This window comes from Ranitomeya imitator, chromosome 5, assembly GCF_032444005.1.
Source record: "Ranitomeya imitator isolate aRanImi1 chromosome 5, aRanImi1.pri, whole genome shotgun sequence".
Classification (NCBI taxonomy): domain Eukaryota; kingdom Metazoa; phylum Chordata; class Amphibia; order Anura; family Dendrobatidae; genus Ranitomeya; species Ranitomeya imitator.
Window position 1 is genome coordinate 157,371,241 of NC_091286.1, and position 26,092 is coordinate 157,397,332.

A 26,092-nucleotide genomic window follows, 5' to 3' on the forward strand; every position below is an offset into this window, starting at 1 on the left:
GGTTACATTTCTGTTTTTACACTTGTGAAAATAAAAAAATGGTTCTGAATTAAGATGTTTGCAAAAAAAAGTTAAATGTTCATTTTTTCCTTCCACATTGTTTCAGTTCCTGTGAAGCACATAAAGGGTTAATAAACTTCTTGAATGTGGTTTTAAGAACCTTGAGGGGTGTAGTTTTTAGAATGGTGTCACTTCATTATTTTCTATCATATAGACCCCTCAAAATGACTTCAAATGTGATGTGGTCCCTAAAAAAAATGGTGTTGTAAAAATGAGAAATTGCTGGTCAACTTTTAACCCTTATAACTCCCTAACAAAAAAAAAATTTGTTTCCAAAATTGTGCTGATGTAAAGTAGACATGTGGGAAATGTTATTTATTAACTATTTTTCGTGACATATCTCTCTGATTTAAGGGCATAAAAATACAAAGTTTGAAAATTGCAAAATTTAAAAAATTTTCGCCATATTTCCGTTTTTTTCATAAATAATCGCAAGTAATATCGAAGAAATGTTACCACTAACATGAAGTACAATATGTCACGAAAAAACAATCTCAGAATCAGCGGGATCCGTTGAAGCGTTCCAGAGTTATAACCTCATAAGGTGACAGTGGTCAGAATTGCAAAAATTGGCTCGGTCATTAAGTACCAAATTGGCTCTGTCACTAAGGGGTTAAGTGAACAATGACAGTTACTAAGAGGAACATGGAGATTTGAGTTCTAATGGAGTTTGGCGTAAAGAACCTCAAAGTCATTACATTTTACCATAGTTTTGTGAGTGAATGTTTTTCTCTGCAGTATGATGTTATCATATATACGTCCCTCTTGCCGCAATGAGCTTTCTTTGTATCATGTATAAAAAGCCCCTGTTGCTTTTGTCCAGGGCCATTACATCGCCAACTTGCTGCCGTATCACAACATGGCCATTCCATCGCCTTTCTGCTGCTGTGCCACACCATGGCCAGGCTAGGGCCAGACCACTGCCAGATGTCCCAGTGTTATTTTGTCTGTCTGGACTTCTGTTCGTGCTCACATGCTTTATTTCTCCGACTATCCATGTGCTGTCCTGCTGCGAAATCACCGAATAAACCTCAGTCTTGGCTTGATAAAAGGAGTTGTCTACATATTTTTCCCGGCTCTTCCAGCTCTCAGTTAGGACTTTCTTACACTAACACCAGCCACTTTCATAGTTCCTCATAGTAAAATAGTAGCAGCCAGTGGCGTAGGAAAAGGTGCGGGGGCGGCACAATGAGACGCGGGCCCTTTAAATCTTCGGGCGGTGCCGACCGCCACCACGACCAGGGCCCCCCCGTTGCCAGCGCTGGCATTGGGCCCCCCTTCTACAGCGCTGGCATTGGGCCCCCCTTCTAATACTCACCTCTCCTGGTTCCTGCGGCTGCGCGGTAGCTGCAGCATCTTCAGCACCCTTTGGCTCTGCGACGTTTCAGGGCAGAGGGTGCGATGACGTCATCACTGCGTGCTCAGCCTCTCTGTCCCGAGCGTTGCAGAGCCGGAGAGACGCTGAGTGCACCGGACCTGCACTGGGAACGGGAGAGGTGAGGATTTTACTTCTTTTTTTTTCTTTATGTCTGACTATGTCTGTCTGGGGGCAATGCTGGACACACTGGGGCAATGCTGGAGACCCTGGGGCAGATTTCTCGACACACTGGGGCAGATTTCTGGACATACTGGGGCAATGCTGGAGACCCTGGGGCAGATTTCTGGACACTGGGGCAATGCTGGACACTGGGGCAGATTGCTGGACACGCTGGGGCAATGCTGGACACTGGGGCAGATTGCTGGGCACACTGGGGGCAATGCTGGACACACTGGGGCAATGCTGGAGAACCTGGGGCAGATTTCTGGACACACTGGGGCAATGCTGGACACTGGGGCAGATTGCTGGACACACTGGGGCAATGCTGGACACTGGGGCAATGCTGGACACACTGGGGCAGATTGCTGGACACACTGGGGGTAATATGCTGGACACACTGGGGCAGATTGCTGGACACACTGTCCAGGGGCAATACTGGACACACTTCGGCAATATGCTTGACATACTGGGGCAGATTGCTAGACACACTGTCTGGGGGCAATGCTGGACACACTGGGGCAATATGCTGGACATATTTGGGCAGGTTGCTGGACACACTGGGGTAATATGCTTGACACACTGGGTCACATTGCTGGACACACTGGGGGCAGGACTTGAGGCATGGGGAGAATGTAGATACGGGGCATGATTGGAGACACGGGGCAGAATGAAAGACATGGGGCAGGATTGGATCATGGCGCAGGATGGATACGATGGAGACTGATGGGGCAGGATGGGGAGATCATATGGGGTAGAATGGATACTCATGAGGGCAGGATGCGAGAACATATGGCTGGAGCCAGGAATGAGATAAACGGGGCCAGGGTGGGGAATATTATTACCATAGGGGCTAATTAAGGGATATTATTACTGCAGTGATGTATTTATTTTATTCTTTGAATATACTGTTTTAAATGGGGGGGCGGTTCTGTTACTGTGCAGAGTGACACTATATCACCTTTTTTTCTTCATGTGGTGTAATGTAGAAGTTGTTAAAAATTAAGTAATGTGTTCTGCAAGCGGAGCTCGAGATAACTGTGTTATTTCCTGCAGAAACGAGTCCTGGATGGAAGAAATGATGGCAGTCCTGTGCTGGATGAAAGATGAAGGACTTCTCCTAGAGACGTCACTGGTTAGTCAGTGTTACCTAGTGGATGCTTTCCTGAAACGGAAAGTACTTGCAAATTAGTTTCTAAATTTACACAGCCAACCACATTTAACTTGGGTCTCTCCCTAAGGTGGCTAGCATATATGTATCGCTTGTTCACCGAGCCCCACTCCATACAGCCAACCAATTCCAGCCCTGTGCTGATGAGGGCCTAATGCCCGAAACACATGTCCACAGGTAGCAATTGGTTGGCTGTGTAAATTTAGAAACTAATCCGCAGCATTGCACGCTTGGCGGTTCCAAGCGCTGTGGATTAGACTGGGGTGGAAAGAGATGATTTGCATAGCTCCGCCTACTGCAAAGGATTCTGGGTAAACCTGCTATTCTTTGTATTATGCTGCTTGCAAGTACTTTCCGTTTCAGGAAAGTATCCACTATGTATTTCCTTTAAGTAGAGGGCTTTTCGGTCTCTTTCGTCCTGCTACATTTAGCCCAACTTGGGTCTCTCCCTAAGGTGGCTAGCATATATGTATCAGTGTTACCTATACACTGACACTATACACTGTATACTATATACAGCGGTCCTGTGTACAATGTCACCAGTGATCACTGTATTACCTATACATTATATACAGAGCTCCTGTGTATAACACCACCAGTAATCTCTGTATTACCTCTACACAGACACTGCATACTAAGTACAGATCTCCTGTGAATACTGGCACTTAACGATATCATTATATGTGACGGTACCTTAACGATATCGTTGCTTTTTGTGACGTAGCAACGATATCGTTAAGGAAATTGTTATGTGACAGCGACCAACGATCAGGCCCCTGCTGGGAGATCGTTGGTCGCTGAGGAAAGTCCAGAACTTTATTTCGTCGCTGGATCTCCCGCTGACATCGCTGGATCGGCGTGTGTGATGCCGATCCAGCGATGTCTTCACTGGTAACCAGGGTAAACATCGGGTTACTAAGCGCAGGGCCACGCTTAGTAACCAGATGTTTACCCTGGTTACCAGCGTAAACGTTAAAAAAACAAACACTACATACTTACCTTCAGCTGTCTGTCCCAGGCGCTCTGCTTCTCTGCACTCCTCCTGCATCCTGTGTCAGCGCCGGCCAGCCGGAAAGCACAGCGGTACATTTCAAAAAATTTCAAAAAACCTGATCTGCACATCCAAACATAGACACAGTGTGAACAGGTGCTGAACCCAGAGTCGCCAACTCGTATATAATCAAACAAATAGGGCAGCACACTGCAGCGCCAAAACATGCAAACTTGAAAACACGAATTTTTTTTAAACTGCATTACTGCACTAGAAATATGAAAAATGAGAGCTTTTAGCGCATAAAAATGGCCAATTTTATGTGTACCTCGTAGCCACGTTACGGCATCTCTCTTATACGAGGTCCTACTCTAAACCTACCTCTCATAAAAAATTGGCCATTTTTATGCGCTAAAAGCTCTCATTTTTCATATTTCTAGTGCAGTAATGCAGTTTAAAAAAATTTCGTGTTTTCAAGTTTGCATGTTTTGGCGCTGCAGTGTGCTGCCCTATTTGTTTGATTATATACGAGTTGGCGACTCTGGGTTCAGCACCTGTTCACACTGTGTCTATGTTTGGATGTGCAGATCAGGTTTTTTGAAATGTATTCTCTAGCCTTCTGATCGTGCACTCCCTGCCTCCTAGCTTCAGGTGTTTTAATTATAGTAGGTCCAATACCCCTCCACAGTGAGAGAGAATTTGAGTCCAAGGAGAGGTTTCACATGTACCCATTCAGATGGAGACGTTTATTCTCAGAGAGGTAGGTTTAGAGTAGGACCTCGTATAAGAGAGATGCCGTAACGTGGCTACGAGGTACACATAAAATTGGCCATTTTTATGCGCTAAAAGCTCTCATTTTTCATATTTCTAGTGCAGTAATGCAGTTTAAAAAAATTTCGTGTTTTCAAGTTTGCATGTTTTGGCGCTGCAGTGTGCTGCCCTATTTGTTTGGTTGGAAAGCACAGCGGTGACATCACCGCTCTGCTTTCCGGCTGACCGGCGCTGACAGTGCAGAGGAAAGCAGAGCGCCGGAGGACAGACAGCTGAAGGTAAGTATGTAGTGTTTGTTTTTTTAACGTTTACGCTGGTAACCCTGGTTACCGGGGACCTCGGGATTGTTGGTCGCTGGAGAGCTGTCTGTGTGACAGCTCTCCAGCGACCAAACAGCGACGCTGCAGCGATCGACATCGTTGTCGGTATCGCTGCAGCGTCGCTGAGTGTGAAGGTACCTTAATGGTGATAGTATTGTTTTTTTTTTTTTATTACTGATCAGTATTGTAGTATTCAGTCACTATGTGGTGGTAATATGTGGTCTGGAAATGGTGTTGTGGTATTTGTCCCTTGTATGTGCTATTTGGTCACCAAGTGGTTGTAATATGTGATTTGGTCATGGTGTGGCGGCATTTGTCTCTTGCATATAGTATTATTCGGTCACTATGTGGGCTGGTCATGGTGTGGTATTTCTTCCTTATGTGATGTCTTGGTATAGTGGATTGTGTTGTGTATGGCGGTCATTTCTTCTCTCATATTAATTAGAAGATTCTTTATTTCCATTAGTTTTAATGCTTTGTACACAGCGGCGGAGATGCACTTACAGGGGGTTTCCTGTGGAAAAAAGTAATCACCTCTCCACAGGATAAGTGATAACGTATTGATTGGTGGGGGTCTGACTGCTTGGACCCATTCAGCAAAATGTGGAACTTTTTATCCCCATTAGACTGGAGTGGCATGTCCGACTAGATCACTGATCCATTCATTCCCTCAGTGGCTGCACTTGTTTTTTTCTGGAAGCCCCAAAGAGAATGAATGGAGCTGCGGTCAGAAATCCCACCTGCCGCTGCATTTTAAAATAGTGATAAAAGTGTCCTTTCAGGGATAAAACTTCCCCATTCTTCCGATCGGTGCAATTTCTAATGGTCGGATCTAAGCGATCACCTATCCTGTGGAGCCCATGGATCAGTGATAACTTGTTTTAACCAAGAACCCCATTAATGTAAACTACCGTAATTATACATCCGAGTTGTTGGGGCACACGGTAGATGTGCAGCAGCCGCCGGTGTTTTACAGCCGATGCTCCACTATAATGACAGATATTTGCATATAGCTGTAGGGTGGGCCCCTAAAGTCCATTCCTCTGGTGGGCCCCAGACACCCCAGTCCGACCCTGGCTGCAGCTGTTTAACGCTATTGACGTGCGGGCCTGCGCCCGCACGTCAATAGTTAACAGCCGCCAGCCAAACTGAGGCTGGCAGCTGACGTCAGTCCCAGCGTGCATGTCGCCGGCGTCTGACGTCATTGTCAGTCGCCGGCGAGTGCACGCTTCAGCTGCGTGGAGAGAGCAGGAGAGCGGTCAGGTAAGCACTGAGTGAAAATTTGCATTACAATTGGGGATTTACCCCCCTGGCGCCTATACATTTAGCGTATTGTGCATAGCATATGCACAGTACACAGCGCAAAAGGCGCCCCATCACCAGTCATTCAACCTGTCAGATGCTGCAACCTACATGGTCCGCTGTACCTAAGCGGTTAGACCGATGGAGTGCACCTGTGAGGTTATGACACAGTGATGATTATGGGCAAACATATCATTCTTTGTCATTAAGAAAAGTCACAGGTTTGGCATGTGGGGGTGACACCATTAGGCCCAGTTTAAGTTCTACAAAACAGGAAAACTATTTTTGGTAACCTTTGTGTGTATTGCGCCAAACTCGGAACAGCCCCGGGCGGCAAAAGCTCTAGCTACACCTCTGGTAGCAGCCCCACTTCACATCTTGTAAGGAAGGGAAGCAGACAATAAGCCTCGGCCAAATGGTAGGCCACATTTAATAGAAATGGGGATAACATAAAATATTCAGTGGTATGCTAATATACCCCTTCATAACACAAATGTGGGATAAGTTAGGGGAAGCTCCCGACTACCTGGATGATCAAGTTTTCCAGGTACTTGAGGTTGTTAATGAGACTATACAATACAGAGACAATAAATCAGTTACTAACCAACATACCATAGTACTAGATTACCTGACAGCAAAAGGAGGAATGTGTCAAATAATTGGTCCCACCCGTTTCAATTATATTGCCCCTGCTCAACCTTCCATAGTGTATCATAGACCCCAGATAACCACTGCTGATGGGGGAAGTAGGTCTCCACACTGAGGGTGGATGGGAAAAGTAGGTTGGAAGCTGCCTACGGGTACTAGACCCATGAGACAGTAGCTCCTTTGTGGACACCAAATGACCGTGTGACAAAAAGTTATACCATTTACAAAAGGAGGAAATTGATATAGAAAAGTGAAAGTTTTTTCTCTTTCTTCTAGATTTTGTTTTTCTATTAGCCAGCCTTAGAGTCTCATATTCAAGGATTTTGTACTTATCTAATATGCAAATGTTTTTAAGATTCTGTAAAAACATGTTTTGGGTACTTGGTAAATAAAGTCATCATGACCTGGGTAACAGTGGGAGTGGTCACTACATGAGTTACATTGCTGTACATGGTCTGAGAGACAGCATTATTTTGTGAATAAACAGAACATTGACTTGCTCACAAGTGTGCATTCTTTTCTCCGAGCGCTCGTTATTTGAAGGCCTAATCTCTTAATTCGGCCTCACTGTTGATCCGGCAATCTGACTTTGGGTCAGTACAAGAACAGCTACATCAATGTCAACAGTGGTTGCTGGCGCGCACTGTCATACTTTGCCCAGGCAACGCTGTCTGCTTGCACTCCGTGGGCTGGAAGACAGCTGTTATGTCAGAGACGAGATGCCACACTGGGTAAAAGATAAGTTCCAGGGAAGAGGGGAGCCCAAACACTAGGGAAGAGAGGAGTGGAGACCCCTAGGCAGATCTAAAATGACCCCATCTGCAATAAATGTACCTATATAAATTCTGCACCTATCGCCGAGTAGGAACTTAATCCCTGCCTGATCCCTAGTGATAACCCCTCTTCTCTCTATGTAGGGCCTAGGAACTAGTCAGCACCCACTGAAAACTAAGGGTATGTGCACACGATGCGGAAAACGCTGCGGATCCGCAGCAGTTTCCCATGAGTTTACATTACAATGTAAACCTATGGGAAACAAAAAACGCTGTGCACATGCTGCGGAAAAAAACGCGCGGAAACGCAGCGGTTTACATTCCGCATGTCACTTCTTTCTGCGGATTCCGTAGCGGTTTTACAGCTGCTCTTATAGAAAACCGCAGGTGTAAAACCGCAGTGAAATCCACAATAAATCTGCAGCAAAAACTAAGCGTTTTTGCCCTGCAGATTTATTAAATCCGCTGAGGAAAAATCCGCAGTGGACCATTATGTGTGTGCACATAGCCTAAAGACAGAGAAGGAAGACGGATGGGGGGATAAAACAGCTTGAGAAGACAACCAAGATGTCACACCATCAAACCTCCAAGGTTCCTAAAGGAAAGACACTAGCCGACTGCTAGAACTTTCAACAAGAGTGAGGCAAGGATGAGCCAACACCCACACCATACTGCAGCAATTGAGTGTATTTAAACCTTCAGCACAGGTGTGTGATTAGCATTAGAAGGTGGAGGTAACTATTGGGTCCTAGAGGGAGAATAACAGTCCATAACAGATGCAAAAACCAAGAAGGTGCTTCAGCTAAATGCAAAGACCATTTACAACCGGATCCAGGATGACTGTCATACCTGACAGACTTGTGACACGAGACCATAATTTAACGTATATACTCGTGTATAAGCTGAGTTTTTCAGCAATTTTTGTGCTGAAAACACCCCCCTTATGCACGAGTCAATTGTCCCAGGAGCCAGCGGCGGAGGGGCAGAACGGTGGGTGATAGAGGCAGGGGAACCGGCGGCTGTGACTAAAGCCTATGCCGCTGCTGTAATAGCGCACAACACCAGCCGCAGGCTTCCAGCACATATCCTACTCACCTACCGGCGCACCCTTGCTGGCACTGCATCTCCTTCTTTCAAGCACCAGCAGCTCTTACTGGGCCAAGCGATCACGTGGCCCCGCTCATTAACCCCTTCAAGACGCAGCCCTTTGCGTATTTGCGTTTTAGTTTTTCGCTCCCCTCCTTCCCAGAGCCATAACTTTTATTTTTCTGTCAATATGGACATGTGAGAACTTATTTTTTTGTGGGACAAGTGCAATTCCACACTTGTTTTTTGTTTGGCTTTATGCTAGGTTCAATAAATGCTAAAACTGACCTTCAATTGTGATTCTCCAGGTCATTACGAGTTCATAGACACCAAACATGTCTAGGTTATTTTTTATCTAAGTGGTGAAAAAAAAATCCCTCCCCCCAAAAAATATTAAATTGCGCCATTTTCTGAGACCCATAGCGCTTCCATTTTCCAGGATCTTAGGTCGGGTGAGGGCTTATTTTTTGCGTGCCGAGCTGACGTTTTAATTATATCACTTTTGTGCAGATGCGTTCTTTTGATCGCCCGTTATTGCATTTTAATGCAATGTCGCGGCAACCAAGAAAACGTAATTCTGGCATTTTGAATTTTTTTTATCGCTACGCCGTTTAGCGATCAGGATAATCCTTTTTTTTTAATTGATAGATTGGGCGATTGTGAACACGGCAATACCAAATATGTGTATGCTTGATTTTTTTTAAATTATTTTGAATGGGGCGAAAGGGGGGCGATTTAAATTATTTTTTTCTTTTTTTTTTAATTTATTATTTATTTATTTTTACCTTTGCCATGCTTCAATAGCCTCGAAGCTGGCTAGGCTAGGCTAGAAGCTGGCACATCTGGATCGGCTCAGCTACATTGGAGCGATCTGATGATCACTCCTATGCAGCTGAATTACAGGCTTGCTATGAGCGCTGACCACAGGGTGGTGCTCACAGCAAGCCGGCATCAATAACCATAGAGGTCTCGAGACCTCAGGTTGTCATGCCGACGCATCGCTGACCCCCGATCACATGACGGGGGTCGGCGATGTGCGCATTTCTGGTCTGATGGCCGGAAGCGGTAGTTAAATGCCACTGTCAGCGTTTGACAGCGGCATTTAACTAGTTAATAGCGGCGGGTGGATTGCGATTCCACCTGCCGCTATTGCGCGCACATGTCATCTGTACAAAACAGCTCACGTCGCGACTTTGATGTGGGCTCAGCGCCAGAGCCCACATCAAAGGGGGAGACATGACATGTGCCGTACTAGTACGGCGCATGTTGTGAAGGGGTTAAGGTAATGCATATGCACATCACTCCCATAGGCGTGGAAGTGCATATTCATTACCTTAATGAGCAGGGCCACGTGATCGCTCGGCTGGAAGACAAAGCTACTGGCGCCGGAACGAGATGCATCAGGGCATGCAGGAAGGTGAGTAGGAGGGTTTTTTTTTTAATATGAAAGGTATACAACGACCGGGACCGTGGAGCCAGGCATAGAACGACCGGGACCGAGGAGCATACCAGGATGAGGACAATGCATACCTGGCTTAAACTCGAGTCAAAAAGCTTACCCAGTATTTCGTGGCAAAGTTAGGTGCCTCGGCTTATATGGTAATGTGTTATAGAAGGCGCAAGCGATTTCATCTCTCCCACATTTGTATGAACATTTATTGGGACTTTTTTATTTAATATTTGCTCTCAGATTAGGTAGCATAAACCTGGTGACAGATTCACTTTAACAGACCTTCTCTTAGAGAAGATTCGTAGAAGAGAGAATAACGTGAAGTCATTGGCTTGACAATGAAACCAAGACTGTTGTAGGGAATATAATGATTTGCTGCGTTTGCTCCATAATAAAGATGGTTCCAGGAGACACTCCTTCCTAAACGGTCCAAAAAAGGACTTGCACCCAAGTAAATCAATAGTTACTATCAATTATCTAGAAAAAAGCACTGGAAATAAATGCTGCATGTTCAAAATAAACAGATTTTAATGTCCCTACAGCATGTCAGTCTATAATCCATTAATGCTTCTGAATTCATATAAAAGACATTGAGAAAGTCTTGATGTGTGACAATTCAGTAGCTTGTAGCTTTTATATCTTCACATATTTCATCTAAGACAAAACTCCGATTGAACTCTTCTGAGCTGGACATGATCTCAAAAAGTAGTTTGTATTCTTCTGGGTAGATGCAGCCGGTAGCAATGTCCAAAGGCAATGCTAAATTCTGTAATAAATCTTTACCGTTACCTGGGGATAGGTTGCTGGAAGAAAACAAACACAAAAAAAAGTTACAAAACTGACAACACCAAAAAGACGGTCAAATTCTAGAGTTTTGATATTTTTAAGTCCTTTGATTAACAAGTGAATGTTGGGGGCTTCTGTCTGGTTCCATGAAAAAAGGAATTCAATTGTCAGTCCAAAGTAGCCAGAGTGTACGTATGCGTTATACATACTTCCAGGCAGACCCCATCCAGTAGGCGAAGCCGCGCCCTCTATTCACCCACTAGTTAGCGGCATCACAAGTCGGAATGCAGCAGTGCTCCATACAAGTGTATAGAAGCGAGGACGCGCCCACTAGTCAGGCTCTGGCCGGGAGTATGCATAACAAATACATACCCTCTGCTCCTGGCCCAGTAACCGGCAAAGCCTGCAGCGCGTGCATGGGGGGATTCATAAGTCTGCAGTCACACAGAGTGACTTCAGACTTATCAATTTGGACCAGACAACCTCTTTAAATATAAACATAAAATAAATGCTGACTCTTGGTATAAACACTTACTCAAGTTTTTCGATCAGCTTTGACTTGCGCCTTGTCATGAACTGCTTTATCATAAAAACAAATATACCACCATCTGTAGGTGTAAAATTCTCAGAAAAAAGGTTTCTCTTCGGTGTTATTTTAACTAAACATAAATTTTCACCTTTGACATCCTATAAACAAAAAGAAGAAAAAAATGCAATGTGATTCTTCACTGACTACCTCATCTCAAGCGCACATGTACAATTAGGATGAAGAGATTATTCATTTTCAAAATGCCTAATTATACTTTATATAATTTATAAAGTACACACAAAAAAATACATTAATGAGCGTTGCCTCACTCCAATTACAAGGAATTGGCCACCAGGTTTTTTCTACCTCACCTGAGAGAGAAGCATAATGTATACCCAGATTCCAATGATGAGTCACTTAATGGGCTGCTTGTTGTCATTTTGATAAAATCACTGGTTTTCTCTACTACAGATCTAGCAGTTCTCTGAATGCAGGGCTCTGTATATCCTCGCTGACACCAGTGATTGGCAGCTTTCTGTATGCCCAGTACATGAGCTCATGAATGTGCTTGACTACCTGGCAGCAGGTTTGTTAGTCCTCTACTGATAAAATTAGAGATTAGCGGAAGATTATCAGAACTACACTAAGTAAGTAGCCCAGTAAGTGACGCCGCTGGCATCGGGATCTCTCCTATATCATTCTCTCAGATTAGGGGACAAAAACCTGGCGACAAATTTCCTAACATCCAAATATGCCAATACCGGTACACAAAGACCTCTTTTTTCAATTGTAAAAGGTTACTCATAGATAAGCCCATTTTTTTAAAGTGTTGGGGGCATTGAATCAATTTTCTAAAGTAGGCAAGGCCAGAGTCAGCCCAACAAACTCATTTTTAAGACTACGTACTCAATTTTGAAGATTTTTTTTAAATAACTTTCTTCCTAAATGCAAAGCTAAGCAACGTAGTATTAATTAAAACAAATGTTTACCACTTCACAGCTGCAGAGTGTCTAAAGGTACCTTCACACATAACGATATCGTTAACGATATCGTTGCTTTTTGTGACGTAGCAACGATATCGTTAAGGAAATCGTTATGTGTGACAGCGACCAACGATCATGCCCCTGCTGGGAGATCGTTGGTCGCTGAGGAAAGTCCAGAACTTTATTTCGTCGCTGGACTCCCTGCAGACATCGCTGGATCGGCGTGTGTGACACCGATCCAGCGATGTCTTCACTGGTAATCAGGGTAAACATCGGGTTACTAAGCGCAGGGCCGCGCTTAGTAACCCGATGTTTACCCTGGTTACCAGCGTAAAAGTAAAAAAAACAAACACTACATACTTACCTTCTGCTGTCTGTCCCCGGCGCTCAGCTTCTCTGCACTCCTCCTGCACTGGCTGTGAGCGTCGGTCAGCCGGAAAGCAGAGCGGTGACGTCACCGCTCTGCTTTCTGGCCGCTGTGCTCAGTCAGTGCAGGAGGAGTGCAGAGAAGCACAGCGCCGGGGACAGACAGCAGAAGGTAAGTATGTAGTGTTTTTTTTTTTACTTTTACGCTGGTAACCAGGGTAAACATCGGGTTACTAAGCGCGGCCCTGCGCTTAGTAAGCCGATGTTTACCCTGGTTACCCGGGGACTTCGGGATCGTTGGTCGCTGGAGAGCTGTCTGTGTGACAGCTCTCCAGCGACCAAACAGCGACGCTGCAGCGATCGACATCGTTGTCGGTATCGCTGCAGCGTCGCTGAGTGTGAAGGTACCTTAAGCCCTTTACCTAGCTGAGTGCCCTACGAAAGATACAAACCTGTCAGGATCCTGCTCCCATTTGTGACAGCCCATGCTGCTCTCCCCTTCTTTTAGCTCAGTACTTGGGCTCACTGAGATGCCCAATTTTTCAAGTAACATAGTAACATAGTTAGTAAGGCCGAAAAAAGACATTTGTCCATCCAGTTCAGCCTATATTCCATCATAATAAATCCCCAGATCTACGTCCTTCTACAGAACCTAATAATTGTATGATACAATATTGTTCTGCTCCAGGAAGACATCCAGGCCTCTCTTGAACCCCTCGACTGAGTTCGCCATCACCACCTCCTCAGGCAAGCAATTCCAGATTCTCACTGCCCTAACAGTAAAGAATCCTCTTCTATGTTGGTGGAAAAACCTTCTCTCCTCCAGACGCAAAGAATGCCCCCTTGTGCCCGTCACCTTCCTTGGTATAAACAGATCCTCAGCGAGATATTTGTATTGTTCCCTTATATACTTATACATGGTTATTAGATCGCCCCTCAGTCGTCTTTTTTCTAGACTAAATAATCCTAATTTCGCTAATCTATCTGGGTATTGTAGTTCTCCCATCCCCTTTATTAATTTTGTTGCCCTCCTTTGTACTCTCTCTAGTTCCATTATATCCTTCCTGAGCACCGGTGCCCAAAACTGGACACAGTACTCCATGTGCGGTCTAACTAGGGATTTGTACAGAGGCAGTATAATGCTCTCATCATGTGTATCCAGACCTCTTTTAATGCACCCCATGATCCTGTTTGCCTTGGCAGCTGCTGCCTGGCACTGGCTGCTCCAGGTAAGTTTATCATTAACTAGGATCCCCAAGTCCTTCTCCCTGTCAGATTTACCCAGTGGTTTCCCGTTCAGTGTGTAATGGTGATATTGATTCCCTCTTCCCATGTGTATAACCTTACATTTATCATTGTTAAACCTCATCTGCCACCTTTCAGCCCAAGTTTCCAACTTATCCAGATCCATCTGTAGCAGAATACTATCTTCTCTTGTATTAACTGCTTTACATAGTTTTGTATCATCTGCAAATATCGATATTTTACTGTGTAAACCTTCTACCAGATCATTAATGAATATGTTGAAGAGAACAGGTCCCAATACTGACCCCTGCGGTACCCCACTGGTCACAGCGACCCAGTTAGAGACTATACCATTTATAACCACCCTCTGCTTTCTATCACTAAGCCAGTTACTAACCCATTTACACACATTTTCCCCCAGACCAAGCATTCTCATTTTGTGTACCAACCTCTTGTGCGGCACGGTATCAAACGCTTTGGAAAAATCGAGATATACCACGTCCAATGACTCACCGTGGTCCAGTCTATAGCTTACCTCTTCATAAAAACTGATTAGATTGGTTTGACAGGAGCGATTTCTCATAAACCCATGCTGATATGGAGTTAAACAGTTATTCTCATTGAGATAATCCAGAATAACATCCCTCAGAAACCCTTCAAATATTTTACCAACAATAGAGGTTAGACTTACTGGCCTATAATTTCCAGGTTCACTTTTAGAGCCCTTTTTGAATATTGGCACCACATTTGCTATGCGCCAGTCCTGCGGAACAGACCCTGTCGCTATAGAGTCACTAAAAATAAGAAATAATGGTTTATCTATTACATTACTTAGTTCTCTTAGTACTCGTGGGTGTATGCCATCCGGACCCGGAGATTTATCTATTTTAATCTTATTTAGCCGGTTTCGCACCTCTTCTTGGGTTAGATTGGTGACTCTTAATATAGGGTTTTCATTGTTTCTTGGGATTTCACCTAGCATTTCATTTTCCACCGTGAATACCGTGGAGAAGAAGGTGTTTAATATGTTAGCTTTTTCCTCGTCATCTACAACCATTCTTTCCTCACTATTTTTTAAGGGGCCTACATTTTCAGTTTTTATTCTTTTACTATTGATATAGTTGAAGAACAGTTTGGGATTAGTTTTACTCTCCTTAGCAATGTGCTTCTCTGTTTCCTTTTTGGCAGCTTTAATTAGTTTTTTAGATAAAGTATTTTTCTCCCTATAGTTTTTTAGAGCTTCAATGGTGCCATCCTGCTTTAGTAGTGCAAATGCTTTCTTTTTACTGTTAATTGCCTGTCTTACTTCTTTGTTTAGCCACATTGGGTTTTTCCTATTTCTAGTCCTTTTATTCCCACAAGGTATAAACCGCTTACACTGCCTATTTAGGATGTTCTTAAACATTTCCCATTTATTATCTGTATTCTCATTTCTGAGGATATTGTCCCAGTCTACCAGATTAAGGGCATCTCTAAGCTGTTCAAACTTTGCCTTCCTAAAGTTCAATGTTTTTGTGACTCCCTGACAAGTCCCCCTAGTGAAAGACAGGTGAAACTGCACAATATTGTGGTCGCTATTTCCTAAATGCCCAACCACCTGCAGATTTGTTATTCTGTCAGGTCTATTAGATAGTATTAGGTCTAAAAGTGCTGCTCCTCTGGTTGGATTCTGCACCAATTGTGAAAGATAATTTTTCTTGGTTATTAGCAGAAACCTGTTGCCTTTATGGGTTTCACAGGTTTCTGTTTCCCAGTTAATATCCGGGTAGTTAAAGTCCCCCATAACCAGGACCTCATTATGGGTTGCAGCTTCATCTATCTGCTTTAGAAGTAGACTTTCCATGCTTTCTGTTATATTTGGGGGTTTGTAACAGACCCCAATGAGAATTTTGTTACCATTTTTCCCTCCATGAATTTCAACCCATATGGACTCGACATCCTCATTCCCTTCGCTAATATCCTCCCTTAAAGTGGACTTTAGACAAGACTTTACATAGAGACAAACCCCTCCTCCTCTCCGATTTTTACGATCCTTTCTAAACAGACTGTAACCCTGTAAGTTAACTGCCCTTCAAGTATGCATAAAATCAGTCCAAGTTTCTTTAGTGTTTCATGTCAGCATTTCACCGGAGTCTGTTTTTACTCAAATTTTCTTAGATGAAAAAATGAATTGATGGAGACCTGTTCAAGCATCTCATGTAAAACAGACCGTGAAAAAGCACAGCACACTGATGGCAAACTGGTGCTGTACTTTTTTTTTTTTCATGGACCTATAGACTTTCATTAATGAGTTTGAGCCAACAATCAGATCAAAATTAGACAAGTCTGTCATTTTGTACAGATCACTCGGTCCATAAAAATACAAGGACACATGAATAGCCATATAGAATTCTAAGGTATGACTTCTGACAATGAAAAGGGAGGAACAGCATATAGCCTCAGGAACGGCAAAGAACATATGCTTTAGAGGAGGACAGCACATGAAGAAACATGCAGGATACCAAAGCAAGTGAAGACTGCAGCACCCTGGACACACACAGAACTCACATGCAGCTTATATTAAAGGGAATCTGTCTGTAGGATTAACCCTTCAAAACCATTTACATGGGCACGCAAGTCCCAGGAGGTTTAATAAAACGATACCTTGATATCTGTGTCTGATTGTTATTCCAGAAAAAAAAAAAATCAATGTTTTTCTTTATGTGGAAATCAGTTTTTAAGATCTACGGGCCGGACACAGATCTCCCCCAGAATCTGCTATTAACGCTTATTTTAAATGAAAAGGGGAACGTCGTAGAAGGAAATTGTAAAATCCATGAATACATCTCCAAGGGGACATATCACCCTCACAGTGAACATATGAGATTAATTATAATTGGAAAGTAAGAAAGATCTGACAATTCAACCTGTTTTGAAGACAGAACTCCTGCTGTGAACAGGTAATTACAACAGAGATCTGCTGAGAATCGGCCACCAAGACTAGGATTCGTATAGAGGCAGATAAGTACACATCTTTTTATATTCTGCTATTGTATATACCATACTGTTTTTGTTCCTCCATTTTGTAACATCTTTGTATATTTTTAGAAACACTGCCTACCTTTCCGGATTAAATATATAAACTGGAATAGTTACATTCCTCTTGCTCTTATAACAGCACCCTTGAAGCCATACGCTACTTGTAAAGGGTGTCCAATCGGCATGTATAAGTAAAATATATATACCGTATATACTCGAGTATAAGCCGAGATTTTCAGCCCATTTTTTTTTAGGCTGAAAGCGCCCCTCTCGGCTTATACTTGAGCCATTGTCCCAGGGGGGGTCGGCGGGGGAGGGGGGAGCGGCGGCTGTGACATACTCACCTGCTCCTGGCATGGTCCCTGCATCTCTGATGGTCTCTGGGCGCTGACAGCTTCTTCGAGCGTTGAGCGGTCACATGTTACCGCTCATTACAGTAAGGAATATGGATGCAACTCCACTCCCATAGGGGTGGAGCCACAATATTCATTACTGTAATGAGCGGTACCGGTGACCGCTCAACACTGGAAGAAGCTGCGGGAGAAGACCATCAGGGAAGCTGCCAGGGACCGCGCCGTGAGCAGCACTGTGCGATATTCACCTGTCCTCCTTCCACCGCCGGGCTCCGTCTTCCGCGTCCTCTGCTGTGACACTCAAGTCAGAGGGGGCGATGACGTGGTTAGTGCGCGCCCTCTACCTGAACGTCAGTGCAGAGGACGTGGAAGAGACAGCGGTGCCCGGCGGTGGAACGAGGACAGGTGAATATCACAAGTGCCGGGGGCCTGAGCGACAAGAGGTGAGTATGTCATTTTTTTTTTTATCGCAGCAACAGCATATAGGGCAAATATCTCTATGGAGCATCTTATGGGGCCATAATCAGCATTTGTGCAGCATTATATGGGGCAAATATCTCTATGGAGCATCTTATGGGGCCCTTATTAACCTTTGTGCAGCATTATATGGGTCATATTTTAATATAGAGCCCATCATAAACTTTATGGAGTATTATATGGGGTGTATTTTGTATGTAGCATCTTATGGGGTCCATCATGAACTGTATGCAGCATTATATGGGGCTCCTGATTCAATATGGATATTCAAAAATACTTAACCTACTGATGTCTCAATTAATTTTACTTTTATTGGTATCTATTTTTATTTTTGAAATTTACCAGCAGCTGCTGCATTTTCCACCCTAGGCTTATACTCGAGTTATTAAGTGTCATACACACACATACATATTTATGTATTTATTTTTTTTCTTCATGCGTTGGAATTGGAGGTGCATATACCATACGCTCACCATTTTCCTCAATAACTGGCCTCGTAGTGGAAGCAGCCGCAGCCTCGTCCATAACTCAGTCAATTGAATAATTGTCCTGACGATTGTAGGCAGCGAAGTTGCGTCCCCTGACAAGTTGGTAGCAGTGGTGGGATCTGCGTGATCTCTCTGGTGCAACCCTGACATGGGGTTACTAGTGTGAGAAATGTAATGTCTAACAGTCTGCTCGCCTGGTATAACTGCAGAGTAAAGTGTGATTATAACTGACACAGCAAAGCTGAACATTATCGCATTACAAACACATCTGCAGTTGTCCTCTGACAGGGCTATCAACTCAGAAGCAGATAAGGCGAGCAGACTGTTAAGGTACCGTCACACTCAGCGACGCAGCAGCGATATAGACAACGATCCGATCGTTGCAGCGTCGCTGTTTAGGTCGCTAGGAGACATCAAACACGGCAACAGCTGAGCGATGCAGGAGCGATCCAGTAGCGATCCAGTGATGTACTTATCGTTCTCGCTGGTTGTTAGCTCCATGTAAAAACATAGCAGGCATCGTTGCTTTTGCTGTCAAACATGACGAATCACGCCGACCTGACGACCAAATAAAGTTCCAGACTTCTAGCTACGACCAGCGATGTCACAGCGGGATCCAGATCGCTGCTGCGTGTCAAACACAACGAGATCACTATCCAGGACGCTGCAATGTCACGGATCGCTGTCGTTCTCGTTGGAAAGTTGCTCAGTGTGAAGGTACCTTTAGTCATTACATGTCTCACACTTGTAACCAGCCCTTTCATCTAAAATGAGCTCTGGAGGTAGATTCTCATGCAGATCTTTGTCTGGAGCTCCATATATCTTGACAACTCATTTACATATATATATATTTTTTTAAATCATCGCACATATCAAAATATCCTTAACTCAACTTCCTATTACTTGCATGGCCATGATGGCTTAGGAGAGGTGATCCAACAAAAGAAAGATCCAAAACCACATATGAGGGGTCTGAACATGAATAAATGAAAGACTGAATATTATAGATTTAAATGTAAAGCAAATTTACTAACTAAACAAACATTAAAAAATATTTTTTCAATGACCAAGCTGTCCATTTAATTGAATGCCAAAAAGGTTGCCCAAGAGTGTAGCAGAAATGTATTCCATCTTATTGCTGGGGTAAATATAAGATTATAGATCAGTCAGATAGCAAATTTGCTACATTCATTAACCCCTTTACCCCCAAGGGTGGTTTGCACGTTATGGACCGGGCCAATTTTTACAGTTCTGACCACTGTCCCTTTAGGAGGTTATAACTCTGGAACGCTTCAACGGATCCCGGTGATTCTGACATTGTTTTCTCGTGACATATTGTACTTCATGATAGTGGTAAAATTTCTTTGATATTACCTGCGTTTATTTGTGAAAAAAACGGAAATTTGGCGAAAATTTTGAAAATTTCGCAATTTTCCAACTTTGAATTTTTATGCAATTAAATCACAGAGATATGTCACACAAAATACTTAATAAGTAACATTTCCCACATGTCTACTTTACATCAGTTATAAGGAGTTATAAGGGTTAAAAGTTGACCAGCAATTTCTAATTTTTCCAACAACATTTTATTTTAGGGACCACATCTCATTTGAAGTCATTTTGAGGGGTCTATATGATAGAAAATACCCAAGTGTGACACGATTCTAAAAACTGCACCCCTCAAGGTGCTCAAAACCACATTCAAGAAGTTTATTAACCCTTCAGGTGTTTCACAGGAATTTTTGGAATGTTTAAATAAAAATTAACATTTAACTTTTTTTCACAAAAAATTTACTTCAGCTCCAATTTGTTTTATTTTACCAATGGTAACAGGAGAAAATGGACCCCAAAAGTTGTACAATTTGTCCTGAGTACGCTGATACCCAATATGTGGGGGTAAACCACTGTTTGGGCGTATGGCAGAGCTCGGAAGCGAAGGAGCGCCATTTGACTTTTCAATGCAAAATTGACAGGAATTGAGATGGGACGCCATGTTGCGTTTGGAGAGCCCCTGATGTGCCTAAACATTGAAACCCCCCACAAGTGACACCATTTTGGAAAGTAGACCCCATAAGGAACTTATCTAGAGGTGTGGTGAGCACTTTGACCCACCAAGGGCTTCACAGAAGTTTATAACGCAGAACCGTAAAAATAAAAAATCTTTTTTTTATAACAATAATTATCTTTTCGCCCCCAATTTTTTATTTTCCCAATGGTAAGAGAAGAAATTGGACCACAAAAGTTGTTGTACAATTTGTCCTGAGTACGCTGATACCCCATATGTGGGAGTAAACCACTGTTTGGGCGCATGGGAGGGCTCAGAAGGGAAGGAGTGCCATTTGGAATGCAGACTTAGATGGAATAGTCTGCAGGCGTCACATTGCGTTTGCAGAGCCCCTAATGTACCTAAACAGTAGAAACCCCCCAAAAGTGACCCCATATTGGAAACTAGACCCCAAGGAACTTATCTAGATGTGTTGTGAGAACTTTGAGCCCCCAAGTGTTTCACTACAGTTTATAACGCAGAGCCGAGAAAATAAAGAATCTTTTTTTTTCCCCACAAAAATTATTTTTTAGCCCCCAGTTTTGTATTTTCCCAAGGGTAACAGGAGAAATTGGACCCCAAAAGTTGTTGTCCAATTTTTCCTGAGTATGCTGATACCCCATATGTTGGGGTAAACTCCTGTTTGGGCACACGGGACAGCTCGGAAGGGAAGGAGCACTGTTTTACTTTTTCAACGCAGAATTGGCTGGAATTGGGATTGGACGCCATGTCGCGTTTGGAGAGCCCCTGATGTGCCTAAACAGTGGAAATTATAACTGAAATCCTAATCCAAACACACCCCTAACGCTAATCCCAACGGTAACTCTAACCACACCTCTAACCCAGACACACCCCCTAACCCTAATCCCAACCGTAAATGTAATCCAAACCCTAACCCTAGCCCCAACCCTAACCCCAATCCTACCCCTAACCCTAACGGGAAAATGGAAATAAATACATTTTTTTTTTTTTTAATTTTTCCCTAACTTAGGGAGTGATGAAGGGGGGTTTGATTTACTTTTATAGCGGGTTTTTTAGCGGATTTTTAGGATTGGCAGCACTGAAAGACGCTTTTTATTGCAAAAAATATTTCTTGCGTTACCACATTTTGAGAGCTATAATTTTTCCATATTTTGGTCCACAGAGTCATGTGAGGTCTTGTTTTTTGCGGGACGAGTTGATGTTTTTATTGGTAACATTTTCGGGCACGTGACATTTTTTGATCGCTTTTTATTCCGATTTTTGTGAATGACCAAGAACCAGCTATTCATGAATTTCTTTTGGGGGAGGCGTTTATACCGTTCCGCGTTTGGTAAAATTTATAAAGCAGTTTTATTCTTCGGGTCAGTACGTTTACAGCGACACCTCATTTATATCATTTTTTTATGTTTTGGCGCTTTTATACGATAAAAACTATTTTATAGAAAAAATAATTATTTTTGCATCGCTTTATACTGAGGACTATACCTTTTTTAATTTTTCGCTGATAATGCTGTATGGCGGCTCGTTTTTTGCGGGACAAGATGACGCTTTCAGCGGTACCATGGTTATTTATATCTGTCTTTTTGATCGCGTGTTATTCCACTTTTTGTTTGGCGGTATGATAATAAAGCGTTGTTTTTTGCCTCTTTTTTTTTTTTCTTACGGTGTTTACTGAAGGGGTTAACTAGTGGGACAGTTTTATAGGTTGGGTCGTTACGGACGCGGCGATACTAAATATGTGTACTTTTATTTAGATAAAGAAATGTATTTATGGGAATAATATTTTTTTTTTCTTTATTTAGGAATTTTTTTTTTTACACATGTGGAAATTTTTTTTTTTACTTTGCCCCTGGGGGGGACATCACAGATCGGTGATCTGACAGTTTGCACAGCACTCTGTCAGATCACCGATCTGTCTGAGAGCACTGGAGGCTTACCAAGCGTCTGCTCTGAGCAGGCTCTGTGAAGCCACCTCCCTCCCTGCAGGACCCGGATGCCGCGGCCATCTTGGATCCGGGCCTGCTACAGGAAGGGAGGTAAGGAGACCCTCGCAGCAACGCGATCACATCGTGTTGCTGCGGGGGTGTCAGGGAAGCCCGCAGGGAGCCCCCTCCCTGCGCGACGCTTCCCTATACCGCCGGCACACCGCGATCATGTTTGATCGCGGTGTGCCAGGGGTTAATGTGCCGGGGGCGGTCCGTGACCGCTCCTGGCATCTAGCGCCGGATGTCAGCTGCGATAGGCAGCTGACACCCAGCCGCGATCGGCTGCGCTCCCCCCGTGAGCGCGGCCGATCGCCCTGGATGTACTATTCCGTCCGTGGGAATTTAGGCTCACCCCACATGGACGGAATAGTACGTCCAATGACAGAAAGGGGTTAAAGGGAACTAGTCACCAGGTTTTCCCCATGTAAAGTAGGGCCAGCACTTCTAAGCCCTCTGTTACAGTATACTAGAATGTGGTATATACATCTCCAATCTGCTCTGCACAGCACAAAAATTAGCTTTTATTATATTTAGATGGTGCGGTTCGGTCCGATGAGCGTCTCTGGTCTTAATCCGGCATGTCTTCTCTTCTTACGACAGCCATCCTCCTTTCCTACTTCGTGTGGATGATGTGTCCTACGTCATTCATACAATGTCCCCCATCACGCTCCTGTGCAGGAGTTCTTCTGCCAAGGGCAGAGCAAAGTACTGTAGTGAGCCGCCACAAGCTTTAACCTATGGGTCATTGGCATTTCCCTCCACATGCACACTACACCGATCATAAGAAAAGTGGAGGCGTCAGAGCAAGACCAGAGACGCCCATTGGACTGAATCCAGTCTTTTACTTTTTTTTTTTCTTCTCCCATCTAATTTTACATGGAGCATGGCAAACATAGAAAAACCCCACAATCTTGCACATGAGGCATTTATATGTATAGCATTACTAAGCTTTTTAACACTTACCCCTGACTTGGTCATCTGAGGACTTCCAAATCTGGAAGGTGTCAAAAATGTGGACTTAGGTTCCTGGTGAGGAAAAAAAAACATTATCTAGAAACTATGAAACGATACACTTTATTGATCCCGGGGGAAATTACGTTATTACAGCAGCAATACAAACAGCAGTACATAAAATATTAGGACATAAATCTTGCACAAGTATACCAACATTACATAACAAATAAATGTGGGTAGTTCAGGTACATAAGTCACTGTTAATTGACATTAGTACACCAGCAATCAGTCATTGCTGTCTACCACCCGTAGGAAATTATTATGCATCCCCATAGCAGTAGGTGCAAACGATTTCCTGAACTTCTCCTTCTTACACCTTCTTGACTAGTGACACACTTGTATGCAAGACAAACAAAAATGGAGCACTTTCTGTAGCTGTTGTCATCTGTGGACAGGAGGAGATCCTCTCCCCCTACTCCTGTGTGGAAAGGTTGTGCAATATCCATTGCAATTCTCAGGTTCACTGGTACCCGTGGGCCTGAGAATCAGCAGCTCATCTATAGCAGTTAGTTCACATGAAAGGGGCAATAACTTATATAGTGACAACATACTTGGCAGAACTTTCCAACTGTACCTTTGCATTGTGCACCAGTGTCAGAAAATGGTTGACTAGTTGGGTTACTCACCTTGTGCAGTAGTTCGATATCACAGCCAGCTTGAAACAGCACGCTCAATGCACGATATTTCATAAAGTTCCCAGGTGTAGAAATCAGTTTCTAGAAAAGAAAACAAAACTCTGGAGTAACGCATATTCAGAGCCCCTCAAAATATCACTGACTAAAACTAACTTAAAAGAGGATGACATCTGGTGAGATTTTAGCTTGTGATTATCTTGTGCACAAACGTTTTTTTGAATCAGATACATTTTTATTAACAAAATTCTAGTTTAACAGACAAAATCAGTTTTGTCAAAATAGACATGTTTACATATTTCAAAATACCACCTTGCCCCCCTTATTATATATATGAACAGAAATGAACAGTTATATACATTAATATAGCATTCTTTTGGGATCAGCCCCTCTCCATCCAAGGTTTCCACAATGTTTCAAAAGTTTTTCCCCCTTTTCTTTTTTCAGAAATATTCTTCATGTTAACAATAAGAACATACTGTCTATAAAATTCTCGCAACGTCAGCAGTTCTACACTTATCCAATGTCTGGAGATTAGTTTCCACGCAACATACAATAATCTGGCTATTGCCAACTTATGGCAATTGTGCACCCGAATCTCCTCCACATATTCGTGCACAAACTTTACCCATCTGGTTTGCTGTCTGGACAACGTTTACCAGACAATCTTATTGCCCTTTGGTCTAAAAATTTCTGTGTCAAATTATGATTTTTTGCTTTCACAGGTTACATTTTAGTTGCTATTTGCAGTCCTGTAGCATGTATGTGTGATGGGTCATGTGTGTGGCACAATTAGCCCATTTATGTACCTACTCTGCCCCTGGAAAATCTTCAGTATCCCATAGGAAGAGTCAAAGATATAGCAAATATTCATGTAATGACATACCCAATATTGATTTTCTGTCATAAATACATTTAATTCTATTCTTCCATATCTGTAAACTGAAAGTCGCTCATAGAGAGAGTAAATTTGCCGCCAAAGTAAAATGCTTTCTTTTTTATGATCAAGCATCAACAAAACTTTTAAAGGAACATCTGGAGAGAAAAAAAAACACATTAATATGTAATCTCAAACAGCCTTGCACGATAGACCGATGATTGGTATTGGAGCGCTCTTTTTGTGTCAAATAACTGAGATTTCAAAAATACTTTTGCTGGATTTTTTACATGAAAACAACATGCAGCACAATCCAATATCTTTAATATTATGGAGATTTTCTCCTCAAGTATTTATTTTTAGACCACCATTAATTCCATGGTACTGTACATGTGAAAAAAAGTTTACATATAAAATCGATATACGACCCCTGGCAAATATTATGGAATCACCGGCCTTGGAGGATGTTCATTCAGTTGTTTAATTTTCTAGAAAAAAAGCAGATCACAGACATGGCACAAAACTAAAGTCATTTCAAATGGCAACTTTCTGGCTTTAAGAAACACTAAAAGAAATCAAGAGCAAAAAATGTGGTAGTCAGTAATGGTTACTTTTTTAGAACAAGCAGAGGGAAAAAATTGTGGAATCACTCATTTATGTGGGAAAAAATTATGTTTTGTTGATGCAAACAACTGAATGAACATCCCCCAAGGCCGGTGATTCCATAATTTTTGCCAGGGGTTGTATAAATGATAATAAACTAACAATGGCAGACTGACCTGAAGCCCATGGCACCTCAGTGAAGTTCAAGTTTTTCATGAGAGTACTGGAATACATAGAAGGAGGCTGGACAAGTCCTTCAGACCAGGGGTCGATCCTGAAGAAGTCACAGTGAACCACTTTTAGTTGTCCATTTGCATTGCTCTGCATTCTCTAAAACATACAAGAAAAAAAAAAAAAAGAGACAAATTTATTTACTATCATATAAATATATTCTCAAATAAGTTCAGAAATAGCGTAGATAATTCATTTTTCCAATGAATTGCACTTTATTTGTGCAGCACATTATTGCTTTTTTTGTTGCATGCTATATATATTATGAAAAATGTGATAAGTCACGTAATAAAAATAACTCACAAATATACTTGTAATATTTTGTGGACTGAAAGGAACCCTGTCAAGTCAAAAAATGCTAATCTTGTCAAAG

At 42.9% G+C, this 26,092-nt stretch overlaps 1 protein-coding gene across 1 annotated transcript in view; it reads right to left on the reverse strand.

The window, feature by feature from the left end:
* Positions 1-10,610: 10,610 nt before the first annotated feature.
* Positions 10,611-26,092, reverse strand: part of TFB2M (transcription factor B2, mitochondrial) — a 50,403-nt gene continuing 34,921 nt past the window's right edge. The window contains exons 4-9 of the mRNA XM_069769235.1: positions 25,665-25,818; positions 24,895-25,043; positions 24,003-24,092; positions 23,326-23,388; positions 11,428-11,579; positions 10,611-10,909 (exon numbers count right to left, since the gene is read on the reverse strand). Of these exons, the coding sequence (XP_069625336.1) occupies positions 10,723-10,909; positions 11,428-11,579; positions 23,326-23,388; positions 24,003-24,092; positions 24,895-25,043; positions 25,665-25,818 (795 nt within the window). The 3' untranslated portion in view covers positions 10,611-10,722. The remainder of the gene's footprint in view (positions 10,910-11,427; positions 11,580-23,325; positions 23,389-24,002; positions 24,093-24,894; positions 25,044-25,664; positions 25,819-26,092) is intronic.